The sequence below is a fragment of the Euwallacea fornicatus genome, chromosome 24, assembly GCF_040115645.1.
Source record: "Euwallacea fornicatus isolate EFF26 chromosome 24, ASM4011564v1, whole genome shotgun sequence".
Classification (NCBI taxonomy): Eukaryota; Metazoa; Arthropoda; class Insecta; order Coleoptera; family Curculionidae; genus Euwallacea; species Euwallacea fornicatus.
In genome coordinates, this window is record NC_089564.1 from 2,005,226 (window position 1) to 2,019,674 (window position 14,449).

General features: G+C 38.3%; 1 protein-coding gene across 5 annotated transcripts in view; it reads right to left on the bottom strand.

Annotated features, from left to right (window-relative positions):
- Window positions 1–14,449, bottom strand: part of LOC136346742 (neuroligin-4, X-linked-like) — a 155,275-nt gene that overhangs the window by 20,860 nt on the left and 119,966 nt on the right. For all 5 annotated transcript variants that reach the window (XM_066296126.1, XM_066296125.1, XM_066296122.1 and 2 more), the window contains 2 exons: window positions 12,135–12,621; window positions 9,155–9,431 (listed from right to left, as the gene is read on the bottom strand). In XM_066296126.1, the coding sequence (XP_066152223.1) occupies window positions 9,155–9,431; window positions 12,135–12,621 (764 nt within the window). The remainder of the gene's footprint in view (window positions 1–9,154; window positions 9,432–12,134; window positions 12,622–14,449) is intronic.

Consider the following 14,449-nt stretch of genomic DNA (forward strand, 5'->3'; position numbering starts at 1 on the left):
GCTTAACTATTTAACCGCTATGGCTTCGAAATTAGCCTGTTGTAAAATTAAACACTGTTAGGCTTATTTCCATATTTGTCTCCAATTTAGGACGCGTATTCTGCAACGTGTATTTACCCTTTAAAATCAAACACACGTAATGGCTCGCAATGACAACTTGAGTTCGTAATCTCTGAATAACATTTAATATTAATTATGGGTTTATACAGCACATGATGCATTACACGGATTATTCGAATTACATCGGAGTTGTCTTTCTTATGATAACACTCACCTTATACCGTTAATTGCCTTCATATTTCCGTGAAACTACGATCAAAATGATATTAATATGAATGTGAAGCCACTTAAGGCTCATTCGAAACTTGGTTCGCTCTAAAATCTCTCCAAACTCTGCAAAAATTTTTGGCTTTCCATGCCAGTGGAAAGCCGGTAAAGTGGTTGATTTGGACAGTTGCAGTAAGACATTATATTGAGTCTTTAAGGAACTAGTTACAGTATACTGCAGGCTGCACTTGTAAATCAAAAACCTTTTGGATTATCCATTTTGCTGCTGTGTTCATAAAAACATGACTTGGCATAGTAACAAAGTAACATTTTTCTGGAAATCTAGAATACCTTCTTCTGACTAACGAAATTCACCCTCTGCGAGTATATCAAAATTTCTAGTTGGTCCTTGTGAATAACTAATACAAATCTTGACAGAGCACTAATAAAGCAGCATTTAATTGAAGCTCTACCTATATTATATCTCTGCCATAATTATGATACAATTAATATCTTTCTCTAGAAGAGAAGAGGCTTTATTACAGAAGAGGAGTTTGCGACGCGCCCTTATGACCTGACTAAAGCTTCTCGACTTACCTTTGATACAACACGATTTAAATTTTCTATAGGCACCGCACGGTAATACATACACCGGAAAAATCCAAGAATATTTTCATAAATAGATTGAAGCTCTATTGAAATTAGTTAGAAAATAAATTTACGCATTTATAGCGTCAGAAAGTGTTTAATATACAACATACCTAAGCTCTTGTTGATACATTTCTAAATTATATTGATTTATTCATAAGTTGTAAATACAACTACAAACGCCCTTCTTTCAACTTAACCAAAGTTATTGATCAACCAAAAAAGATGAAGTCTAATACAAAGTTTGTCCCCCCACGGTTATTAAATACGGCCTTACTTCTCTCGTCTGTACTCAATGCGATAATGTTGATTTCCGCTTGTGGCATCCTCACCCATTCTTCTGACAGTAGCTTCCGGAATCGAATGGCACCTGAATATTGGCCATATGTGGCCAAACTTTCCTTCGAAGTATGTCCAAGACATGCTCAATTGGATTCAGATCTGGCGATTGTGCTGGCCACGGCGATGCAACTATTCTTTCGTTGGTCAACAAGTCTATCAAAACACCGGCGACGTGTAGACGAGCATTGTGATGCTCGAGGCGAAAGTTTTGGCCGAGATGGGTAGCAAATGGTCGAACTTTTGGGTCAAGAATGGTGTCGATGTACTATCAAGCTGTTAGGAATCGATTTGGAAATGCGAGTTCGGTTGTGCCGTCAATCATCATTCCCGCCCATACCATTATTGTGCCATCTCTACGCGGTGTTAATGAATACCTGTTACATACTTATAGAGCATACAGGGGGATTGAAAATTGACCAATTTTTATTAATAAACTCGTATGCGGAAAAGCACCGTTTTCGAGCCATCGCTAGAGTTATTAGTGATGCTCATATTAATCAAACACGGCAAATGACACTCAGCACGACTTTTTAATCTGTCGATAACTCTAATAATTGTTCAAAATGGCGACCATCGATCTCAATGCACGTATTGCTTCTACGTATCATATTTTCATACACTCTTTCTAAGATGTCAGGTCTTGCTTGGGCAATAATAGATTTTTTTCCGACTCAATGAGTGTCTCATAAACAAGTCTCGTCATATGGCCCCATAAAAAAAAGTCGAGAGGAGTTAAGTCGGAAGAGTGTGGTGGCCATGCAACTGGCCCCCTTTTCCAATCCATTTTTCATCGATTTTTTATTTAAGTATTTTCGAACGACTAGCGAATAACGTGCCGGTGCTACAGCTTGTTGTAGCCACATTTGGTGACGAATCTCCAGAGGCACTTTTTCCATCAATTCGGGCAAGATCTCTTGACCAAAATTCAACTAAATCGGAGTGATAAGACAAGGTGGAAGAAGGTATGGTCCGATTAAATGGTCATCAACAATACTGGCCGACATATTGATGCCGAACTTTTGTTGAAAGTTGGCGGATCGAATAGCACGAGAGTTTTCGTCAGCCTAAATGTGACAGTTCCGGGAGTTAAAAATACCCTTCTTGGTGAAGATAGCTTCGTCAGAAAAAAGACCAAACCGTGGAAGCTCAGTCTCTATTTAATAACGTTGTATGACCCACCGGGTGAAAAAGGTATACCATACATAATCAGTTGAACTCAGTGCTTGAACTAGGTGATAAGGGTGGAGCCGTTGTTCTCTGAAAACTTGCCAGACAGTTACGTGATTAACTGTCATGTCACTTGCAATAGTTCGAGTGCTACTTGAATGGCCTTGTTCAATCCTATGAAGCACCTCTTCTTCAAATTCTACGGATCTTTCTGAGCTCCAAAGTTTGCCCTATTAACTGCTACTGTTCTGTGTTTTATTAATATGAGCATCACTAATAAATCTAGCCCTGGCTAGATACGCTACGTTTTCCGCATAAGAGTTTGTTAATAAAAGTTGGTCAATTTTCAATCCCCCTGTATGCCCTATAAGTATACACTCAAACTTATATGGAATCATCCAATATTTTGCAAAGAAATGATTTTTGGTGGAAATTGTGTGCTAGAAATTTAGGGTTTAGGAAAATTAGGTCCAAAAATTATTTATATTACGAGAATTCAAAGAAAAAAAAACAATTCTGTATGTAATAACGAAAATAAGCTAAAAGCTCTCATTTTGTAAAAGTAAAATTTATAAGAAATTCAAATTATAAATGAAATTATAGACTTTTTGGGGTGTTTTAGTAATCTGTATTTCTACCCCTAACTTCAATGCAAGAACGAACGCGACGCGGCACGCTTCTTAAAAAGTTGTCAACTTTTTCTTGAGGAAGATTTCTCCATTCTTCAAGAATTACTTGTATCAGTTGTTCTGTATTTCCCAGATTGTATTGACGAGCCCCAACCTTTTTTTAAATCATGTCCCATAAATGTTCTACGGGATTCAGGTCTGGAGAATAAGCAGGCCGTGTTAAAACTCCCTCCGTTTCCAAGATATTTTTCGTGACTCTACTGGTGCGCGGTGGGGCATTGTCGTGCACAAATAAAAAATTCTCTCCAACAGCATCTCTCCCAGTTGTTATTATTGGTTGGAGCACCAAATCTACGTACCTCTGCCCAGTTAAGGTGGGTCGAATGGGAATTAAGGGAGCTTCTTCTATCATTATGCCGCCCCAAAACATTACTGTTCCCCCTTTATATTTCGCGACAGATCGGGCGGTTTGGAGCCTGGCTTGCTTTCCACAGCCTCTTAAAACAGGGAAACGCCGATCATCAGATCTAAGACCAATCTCGGTTTCGTCCCAAAACATGACGTTTTGCCATTCCGTCCATTGACCAATATTGGTGCTGCAAACACCAATTTAATCTATCGCGTTTATGTTGTCCCGTCAATTCGAGGACATTTAGTGGTCTTCGACTAAATAATTCTCTAGCTCCAAATCGTTTCCATGGATACGCGAATCTCTGTCGCTTGTAGAAATTGCCTTAAAAGCTCTAGAATTGTTACCGTTGGATTTCTTCTAGCTATTTGCTCTAAAAATCAGTCTCATCGATCAGTAGTAACGCTTTGGCGACTTCTTCTTGGCCTGTTTTGCAATTATCCTAATTTTAAGTACCTTGAATAAGTTTTTGAAACTACCCCCTGTGAAACACCAACTGTAGGGGCAACAGTTCTTTGAGACATCCCAGTATTTATCAATAAATACAACATTTTTTTAAATTTAAATGCAAAAACAAATAAGTGAAAACACCTTTCTGTAAAATACCGAGCGATTCCATGTAAGTTAGATTGAGGGTATAACACGCATTCATTAACATCTTGTATATGAACAGACTTCTTGGACATGTCGTAGGCGTTCAATATTTCCAGACCGTTTCCACAGTCTTATTCGGTGAGAATCTGAGCGATATCTAATCTGGACTGGTCAGCGAATGGAACTGTAGCTCAATCAGTTCGATTCTAATTTCGATATTTTTTCCCCACTCTAATCTTGCAGCGCGATTGGCTCTTTAAAGAGGTGGACATCCCAATGGTCTTCAGTTACGAAAATCCGCTTCATGTAGACTTAATTGTAAATCTGCAACCTATCCAGGTACCACGATTGTAGATCGTCTTCTAGCCGTTAAAACTAAAAATCAATCTTGAGCTGCAGTTGCAACGCGTTCACGTTCTGGCTGTTGTTCGGGCGGAGTTCCAGTTTCCCTAAAGCGCCCCCATATTAGACCGATAACACATTGGGAAACATCCATGCGCTCATCTAATTCAATATGTTTCTAGCCAGGTTAAAGAAGGCCTACCGCTCGATTCATCTCATCTAGAGTTAAATGTTTTCGTTCCATGGTAAAACCCAGAATTTTCTGGGTACCTGCTAAACACCAGCTAGTACCGAAGGAATGAAATTGAATCAACCTAATAATTTAGCAGAGCATATAATTCATATTTTTTCATATCAGCAAAAAAATTGTTTATTTACTTTTAGATTTTTTTTAATCTATTGGAATACGTATACAGAGTGAGGACTTGCCCTAACGTAGTAGATTACAAACAACAGCTGAAATTACTTGTTATTGGTTTTATGATTTTGAAAAAATATCATTAGACTTTTTCGATGGTCGCACCTCAGGGTCTTGGGGTCCTGATTATTCTCGCGATTCAAAAGGCGAAAAAATGTTCACTTTTGTTATGGTACTAGAGGGACCGTGCAGGGATTTGTTCAATAACAAAAGTGTGTTCATAACATAATATAGGCTAATCTGCTAATGCAGTATTTTTGCAAACTTGGTGCGTATTTCAATGGAGCTCCATTCGGGCTAAAGAGGGTTGATAAATTCAGTTTCATTTTTATACCTGAAATTGCATAGTTTGGCTGAGAGACACAATGGCACTGTGGAACAACGGATATAGTAAGTAACTTATTGCGTATTTTGTAAGGGTTACGGAATAAATTGATGCTGATAGCTGTGTATGGGCGACATAGGAGCAACCCTTGAGCTGCGGCGGGAGATTGTTAGTAATAACTAATATTGAGAATTCCAAGAAATAGCGAAAAATCTAGCTTTCTATTTATTTTCGAAAAAAATATATTTCCCATGTAAAATATCTGCACCTAGAACTAATTCTATATAAAACGTTGATGACGAAGGCGTATGTGAGCCGCATATTAGAACAGTCTTGCCCTTGCTTTTAATGCGCTATATGGGACCATCATGTGGGTGCTCAACAACTTTATAGCTTTTGCACGTATAGAGCCGTTGGTTGGTATCTAAAATGCAGACGGAGTTCCCTTACATCTTGCACTTGATTTACGAAGGGTGGTTGAAGTTTTACGATTTTACTTTTAAGGGACGGTTAATCCATTCAAAAGAAGCCAATTGAACGAGAAAAGAAACAATAATAAAAGTTGAATAATATTAGCGATATGATTTTATAAACAGTTTATGAAACTAACAATTTTGAACAATGACGACTATTAAATCTACAGCTGAGCACAAGAGTCACTCGACGTATCTAAGAATTGGCATAACTTACAGGACCCGCCCTGGCTTTGAATTTTCCTCACAACTGTTCCAATATAGTTACAAACATTTTCGATCGTACGTATTTCATTAATGTACAGGGTGTCTGTAAAAGGTCTGTACAAAATCCTACCACATATTTCCGGAGCCCATTTTAACTTCTTATGTCGAATTAATCTTTGTAGGGACGTTAACGGCGATCACTTTGAACGTTTAATAAAAGCGAACAGTTAAAAAAATATATTTTAATATTATTTTAATATTTTATAATTTTAATATTTTATAATTAATTATGAAGTGCACGATTTATTAGTTAAAATTGCGTTTTCAAATAGTTTACGAAGTATTCAATTTTACGGATAGTTACTGCACTAGAGATGCGGCAAACTTTAAAAATCAAATATCTCAAGAAAGAGTGCTTGTAGAGAATTCCATCATGAGACCTTTTTTTCCTAAAACTCGTAGGAAAACACAAATTTAGTCATAAATAAATCTTATACCGAGTGATAAAAAAGTTGTGCCCTTTTAAAGAGGGTTCATCGAGCGCTGACAACGCCCTCTCGAAAACGTAAACGGATTCTGATTTCACTCCCCTAAAAACCCCCCGATACGACATTTTGTGCAGATAGCAGCGTTACCAACGAGGTAATTAATTTTTTGCGATTTTTTAATCTTAACTTTGACACCGTACATTTCGAACACCGTCCACTTTTGCATCAGACAAATTAGGTTAAATCGTCGTATTTTCGCCCCAGGGACATGTGGTAGGATTTTGTACAGATCTTTTACAGACACCCTGTATATTACGTTCTTTATACCGATCTATAAATAAAAGTCAAGAAGTATTAGATCGGGTGACCGCGGGGCCCATGGAGAAGGAACACTAAACGTAGCGGATGACCTTTGGGTTGCAAAGCCTGCACCCTTCGTACGTCGGAAGGGTGCAACTGCTTCTTACGCGGCGTTATCCAGGCAATATATGTGATTAGAGACATTTATTTGATGGGACATTTTTTCAGTATTGCTGAAAGGGTCTTACTCAATACGGTTTAGAACGTCATTTCAGAAAAAGGAAACGATTTCCCATCTTTGACATTATACTGTGTACTTTCGAAGGGCACATTTAAATGTTAACAGTTTTACGGATGCGACGATAAAACCAACGACTGTTAACAGGGGTTGAAATCTGAAGGACGTCGTCAAGTGAAGAATACGAAAAAAAACCTTTTTTTTTTTTTTAGGTAAGAATTGCCGACTCTTCAACTGCAATTTTAGTCGTTATCAAGGATATCATTCGATTGTGCATAGGGAATACGGAAAAGTGCCTGTTTGTTGGATTTCGGGTTTAGTCTTGATAAAGACTGAAATTGCAAACGTAACGTCGCCAAATCTTTCGTAAAAGGAAACACTTTATTCGTTGTCCTTTGCCTGATAAAATAACTCAAGCTTATTTGAACAAGGATGCGATATATCACTAGGTAATTGAAATTTAAGGGCCAGCTAATGGCGTTTCCAACGAAAAAGTATTTTTGGGGCCTTCATTTTACAGCACTTTGAAAATCGCAAAAAATAGGTACCGATATCGCTCCATCTCAGAAACCAAAAGAAGTCTTGAAACTTCGTTTAAGTAGGATCATAAAGTGCATAGAGGCGGTTAATTGGAGCTCCTTCTTAAAGCAATTACTTCACGCGTTCTCGGATAATCGAAGTTTAACGTTTAAATTAACTGGTTGGCTTTTGCTTTCGGTTCTCAAGTTGATTTTTTTCGATGTAGATGCAGGCTTTGCGATTATACGAAATGAACATGATGGACAACATTAACTGTCTAACACAGGCGTAGCATCCAGAAAAAAATCCACCTAAATAGAATATCAGAACCAGACAAGAAAGGAAATAAATAATTCCGACATAACAGAACTCTTACCAGTGACTACGACAATGAATAAGCAGCTCATTTGGATTAGAAATAAATTTCGAAAAATTATTTGAAGCTCCATTACCATTGCAGGAACAGTTTGGGTATGTGGGTGGGTAGTTGGCAGGTGTGCAGGGTGTCCCGGAACCGAATTTTGTGTGCTACACGGTAAAAAAATATGGCGATTCAGCTAAACTTTCCTCATAGAAAAGTTGCTGATTTTTATTTTATACGGGGTCGAAATAATTTTTCGATTCTGTAAATTCGGAATTTAGTTTCAGTTTTCTGCCTGATTGCAGAAAATCGACTTAACCTTCATTTATCAGCGACAACAACGTAAATATCATCGAATTCTGCTGCTCTTAACTACATCATATCCAAAAGGATTCGGTAAACGAACTCGTACCTTTAACGGGTTTCGAGATATTTTCAATTAAGTTATTCCGTGAATTTTCACACTTTTAATTTTACTTGCTTGACGGGCCTCGCCCGCAAGGTCGAATGTGAAAACGAAAAAATAGCTTTTTGAAAAATTGTAGTCTACAGTTATTTGAATCAATCAAGTCAATTTTACTTTACTTAATGAAGTCAATAATGCCTTTCGTCGATCTCAGATCCTCACCTTCGTCCTCCAAATTGTAAAATATTAATTAAAGTCAATTTTCGAAATGTTTACCGTTTACATCAGCACATTTTCCAAGCATTAAACCAAAACTTTATCGCACATTAAACGAGGTTTACTTATTGTCTCCGATTGTAAACACACCTTTTCGAACACCACCTCACAACCTTTTTTTACCGTTAAGTACGGATTTGCATGCCAACGACTTCAACAAAACGCACAGAAAGTCCAACGGATGTAAGTCGGGACTTTCTGGCGGCCACATACGTATATTCATTAAACATCGGTCGGTTATTTCAAGCATTAAACAGCTATCAACGCTATCATTTATATTCCAAACTGCATGAAATTTATAAATTAACATCAAAATGAATAAGGGCTCAAACAAACCCTAGACGCCAACCCTGTGAAACCGTCCTCAAGATTTATTATGGCCGAAGCAGGACAAACAAATTTAGGCATTATGAATATGCTCTGCAAAAGGGGACGACAAGGAAGAGTTATTTTCAAAATTGGAAAACTTTTAATTGGATTTACCGTGATACCCCGTAGATCGAAATTTTTAAATCAGGTCACCAAACATATCGTATTGACTTCTAAACTACATTATGCATCGTCATCGCAATATAGGGGACAATCGACCTAATACCCGTTCTCAGTTTATCAGTATTCCGCTTGAAAGCCTGAACTTAAGAGAATCGTCGAGTTAAATGTGCCATGGTGGCATCTGCGATTATTACAGGATTATGCCTGATAGTGAAGAGGAATGATTAGCTTCATTGTAATAAATTATACTTACTTATACTCAAATAGTACTGAGTGCTACTTTCGTACGGATCCCAGTTAAGCCCTCGATAGCGCGTTTTCTCCATAGCAGTCCCATAATCCGGAACTTCCTTGTGCGATCCGGGGACGTTCGGGTCTCCGGTTTTCGCGAAGTTACTCACGAGGACCAGGAGTGCCTCCGATACGCCCATGTCTTGCTTTGAGTAGTTCTGCGGGAAATTTGGGAGTCCCCCCACCAGAGGCTGGCCTAGAATGTAGCCCAGGTGTTCGCCCCTGATACTGCCTAGACGCTGAGATATGAACGTTATTGAAACAAGCCTGATTTCTGTCGAAATCCAATCGTGCACACGTAGACATAATTCAATTGGTTAACTTAGCCTACATCACAATCATTGTCTTTATTTAAAGGTAATCATAGTAAAATCAATAAAATCGAATTTTGCCTAAGTACAGGATGGCGTAGATATAATTTAGCGCATATATAATTTTCATCCTTGTGCGATGATTTGTTTGTTTAAAATGTTTAAATTGTGCATTTACCGCCCCAAACGGCAATACAAAAGGTGTTTTTCGATCCTCCTGATGTCTTGTAGCATCAGGGAAGGGAACTTCTGGCAGTCCCATGTAATTTTCGCATTAAATTATTTCAAAGATACAGCTTGTGTAGCATTGTATGAGCGTGTCTTCGTAGGGTTTCAGATAGAGAAAATAGGAGGGTGAGGTCGGATGAGCACGGCGGCCTTTCTGTATTTATTATTATACATATTCGCCAAATTCAGTGATTTCGAAAATGTTCGTTCAAAAATCGGTGAAAGTCCATGAAAAAACCAGTAATATTCGGACGTATTTTTACCGGTCTTCATTTTTTTTTTTTAGAATTTTCTAGATTTAAATTGGTAAAAGATTCCCTTTGCGCCTACAGATGTGTTGGACGAGAGGTGAAAGTCACTTGCCAGTCGGCAAGCAAGCACAAAAGGTCCGACAATGTTGTACACTCTGTGTAACATTCGTTATATTTAGATATTTTCTACCAAATTCGATTTAAATTAAAATCTGTTTCATGAATTTGAGGCGAATGCTAATCTTTTCATTTTGCTTGGGACTAACGTCTTATCCACTAGTGGGGGACGCTGAAGCTTTGGAACTGTACATTATTCTCCATTAAAACACACTGAGGATAACATTCGCCGTTTATTAAGGGCTCAGATGAAACCCTTGTTAACGTAAAGATGACAAATTTGTCACAACTTTACGAACACAGTAAAAAATTACTAGAAAATTAGCAATAAGGAGCTGAAATATGTGAGTATGTACGGGGAAAAGTATGGGTAAAATGCGCGAAAAACCCTGAAAATTCGGAGAGTTACGGTTTTTCAAATCTATTAAGTCTTCTAAATTGTTCTGCATCATCTCTCTTTGGGGATCTGCATTTGACTCGGAACGCTACTGATTCTCATGAGATAATAAGGTAAAATGGGACCAGTGGTACCCTTTTCAACGATCAAAAGTGTAGTGACGTAAATAAATTAGTTTCCGAGCCATGTTAGTTCAACTTTATTAATATCTAAACGCCTTTAAGCTATTTTGCACGAACTCTTTTCAGAAATTTAAATTTCATTTTTTTTTCTAATTATCATACATCACACATTGTAATTTTATTTTTAAGAGGTGATTAATCACCCTTAAAAGAAATCGACTTAGCCAAAAACATCGCAATAAATGTTGCATAATAATAGCAATATGACTTTTTATTCATGACCTTTCACACGATAATATCCGTCAGATTTCACCTGCTGTTGGTAATTACTGGCTTTTCAGGGTATCCGCAAAGTTGCATTAAGTGCGCTTACGTGTGTCAGTGGAAACATACAGTATAATGTAAAAGAATCTTTGGAGATCATTTCTTTTTTTTGTTTCTAAAACGACATCCTGAATCTCGCTGAGGAAGATCCTCCTGCCAGTACTCGACAGACCTCCAGCCAACCAAACGTCTCCAATCAGATTATTTGGAGAACACCCCGTGAGAATCAATTCTCCCCTTTTCACGTGGAAACAGTGCAGGCTCTGCAACGCGAGCGTCATTTCCTGCGTTTAGCGGTCCTGTTCCATGACGTCTCGGGCACCCGATCTGGCACCCTTTGATTTTTATTAACGGGACCGTCCGGAGGATCTGGTACGTACCAACGGACTACATGACGTCGGATATTTTTCTAACCGTATTGAAGCAGTTGCGATGCCACTTCGAAGACACGGTTTAAGCCTTAGGGGCTACACCGCTTTCGATGGTTAATTAGGCAACGATAGGTTATTGAGGATAGTTAATTGATTTAAAAATCCCCTCTGTGGTATTATGCAACTTTTATTACGGCGTTCTGAGGCGGTCAATCAATCTTTAAAAATAAAATTGCTAAACTTCGAATATCCTGCATACTCCATTTTAGAGCATAAAAATTTTACCTGCTTCTGAATATCCATTAGTTCCACATACACTCCAATTTTCTATTCCTTTATTTTTCTTTTACAATTTTGCCTCCTTCGCTCGATTATATTTTAAGTTTTCTACTAATCCTGTTTCAACGAACTTTCGGAACAATTTAACAACTTGGGTATGAGAAATAGGCCACAATCATTATTTTTCGTAAAACAATAACAGAATTGCATCCCTCCCAGAGTTCAATTTCAGAAAATGGATTATTGAATTTCATTCCCTTGACTGCATATTAAGGTCCTACGACCTACTGGTAATCCGTTCGGCTAAATGTGAGGTGAAAGCTCTTTCTCCCCGGATTTTAAAATTGCCGCGTGGTTCAGTTGTAATATGAAAATGTACTAAGTTAAATATGTGGGAACTTTTATCTAAATTTAAGGTGGAAGCTCTTTCCTCTAGACGTATGTATGCGCGTATGCGGAAAGTGGTAACTCCTATCTGCGCCACCCCGTATATAAAAAGCTACTTCGGATGATAGAAGTATCGAACCGAGACGCCATTTTACCTGTGGATAGTCGCTATCCTTGCTCTGATACCCAAAATGAAAAAAATACGTCTTGGCTCCTCTCCGGGCATGCAAATAAGCCACTCTGATGGCAGGGGCCACTGTGTGTCCATCACTCAAAGCCTCCATAACAGAATCCCTAATGTTGATGGGATGAGGTATCGGTTTCTCCCAGTCCGTGTATTCGTTTCGCACAGCACTAAAAATTTCGTTCAAATGGTAAACGAAAGTGTTCCTTACAAACGTCCTAAGCACTCGATTTCTTTGGTCCTCCTCAAATCCATACTGGATGTCGTTAGCATTAAAGTCCGCGTAGCTTTCAGTGGTGGTGATCCCGAGCATGATTTCTGAAGTGATGAAGGTATCGCTGGCGTGCTCCATGGCGTATGCCGGGTCGGTAGACTCGGAGTCGATGGGGAGAGAAGGAGATATTGGAGGCATGAAACGGACGCTATTCAATTCCATTTCTAAAATTGCCTGCAGAGGTCTGAAAATGAAAGTTTCCATTTAAAGTAAAGCGGATTCGAGAACAATAGCACTTAGACAAATCCCATTGTCTAAACCATGTTTATTCATGCACGTCATGTAAGCACGCACACATAATCTTGAATGTCTTCTCCCTCTGGAGAATTTCTTGGGCTTGACAGATTATTTGATTCTATCTCTCACAAGAGACGATGAATAAGACCGAAATCCCGTATAAATGCAGATAAGTTTCCACTTCAGGAAGGTCAAACTGAGATGTTAAGATAGCGATTTAGTTTATAGTTGACGTGAGTTTTGTGGTCCGGGAAGCAGATGTGAGGAGTTAGTAGCAAGTTTGGACATGAGTGCTTCGCGGCAGCTACATTTATGATATTGAGTTGGTGTACTGTTCGTGAAATATTAGTCTTCGAAGTTGTTGACGTTGTGGAAAAGGAAAAGGAAATATAAGAATGTATACGTCGATTTTCTGATGTACTGCATTTGATATTTGCAAGGGATTGCGAACAAAGTTTGAACGTTAAACTCGTTCCAGGCTGACTTTTATCAACGGGGTATATTGGATGCCCCGAATGCTATTCGGGGTTGCGGTTAACATATTTTACCGAGAATGTCATTCACCATCTCAATTCTCCACGAAAAGTCGGGCATTTCGTAATTAAGCAGCAGTTGTAGCCATAACTAGTGATAAACACCGAAAGAAATTTTGTCCCTATTAAATTTTTGCCACTGCCAGAAAATTTATCATTGTGTGAAGAACTTCAGTCTTCACGTCAAAAATTTACAAAGGTACCGCAAATACAGGGCGTGCCGATGAAAAGGAGCCATCCCGGATACCTGTTATACCGTCGAGAATTTTCCCGAAACGTGTCGACTTTCTTGGGAACATGCTTTGATGTACACTCGGCGTCTAAACGAGCAACCCCCCAAGAGGGGGCGTTCCAATCAGTGAAATTTGAGTTGAGAAGAAGAGTCGTGTAGTACTTGATTTTAAGTATCATGAAGCCCCCTTTACAACAAACTATGGTATAAGAAATTTTAACCAGTGGTTTTTGCAAAAAATTAATTTTATTTGTCATAGTTAAATTTGCTTGCAAGAAACCCAACAGACTTTGCAAATTACGCACTTATCGTTTCTAGATTTTACCAATTTCAATGAGAAGTGACTGAGATGTTATTTTCTGCCAGATAGAATATAATTTTATTCATTACACACACAAAAGAATTATAAACGAAATTTTAATTTTTGTAAAAAGGACTCGCCAAAATTGCTTTCGTCATGGCCTGTTCTGAACAGAGTTCCAAGACGTTGGAAATTAGGCGTCACACGAGTCCTCTTCCTTATTCAAGTTTATGGGGTTGTACCGCCCCCTCTTAGGGGGTTGGTCGTTCGGGCTTCAAGTAGACGTCAAAACATACCTCCCAAAAAAATCAATCGACGCGTTTCGGGAAACTCCTCCAAACACGGCAATATAACAAATAGCCGGGATGGCTCTTTTTCTCTGGGACTTTCTTCACGCACACTTCTTTTATTTCATCTGTAAATAACGTCTTACACACAATTAAGGGTAGAATTGCGCATTTTTCTCAGTTAAGACTGACTAAGAATAACATTAATAATTTACTAAGAGCTTAGATCAAAACCCTTGTTTTGGGTTACAAATCACCGTTTTCAGAATCTAGAAAAGATGAGTAGAACAACGAACAAACCTGAACTAAAATTTATGAAAGGCGAATATGTGAAATTTGTGGAACACGCTGAATCTGAAATTAAAGAAAATTAATTGGGGGTAGTAAGTGATTGGTTTTTGATTGTGATGTGATATACAGGG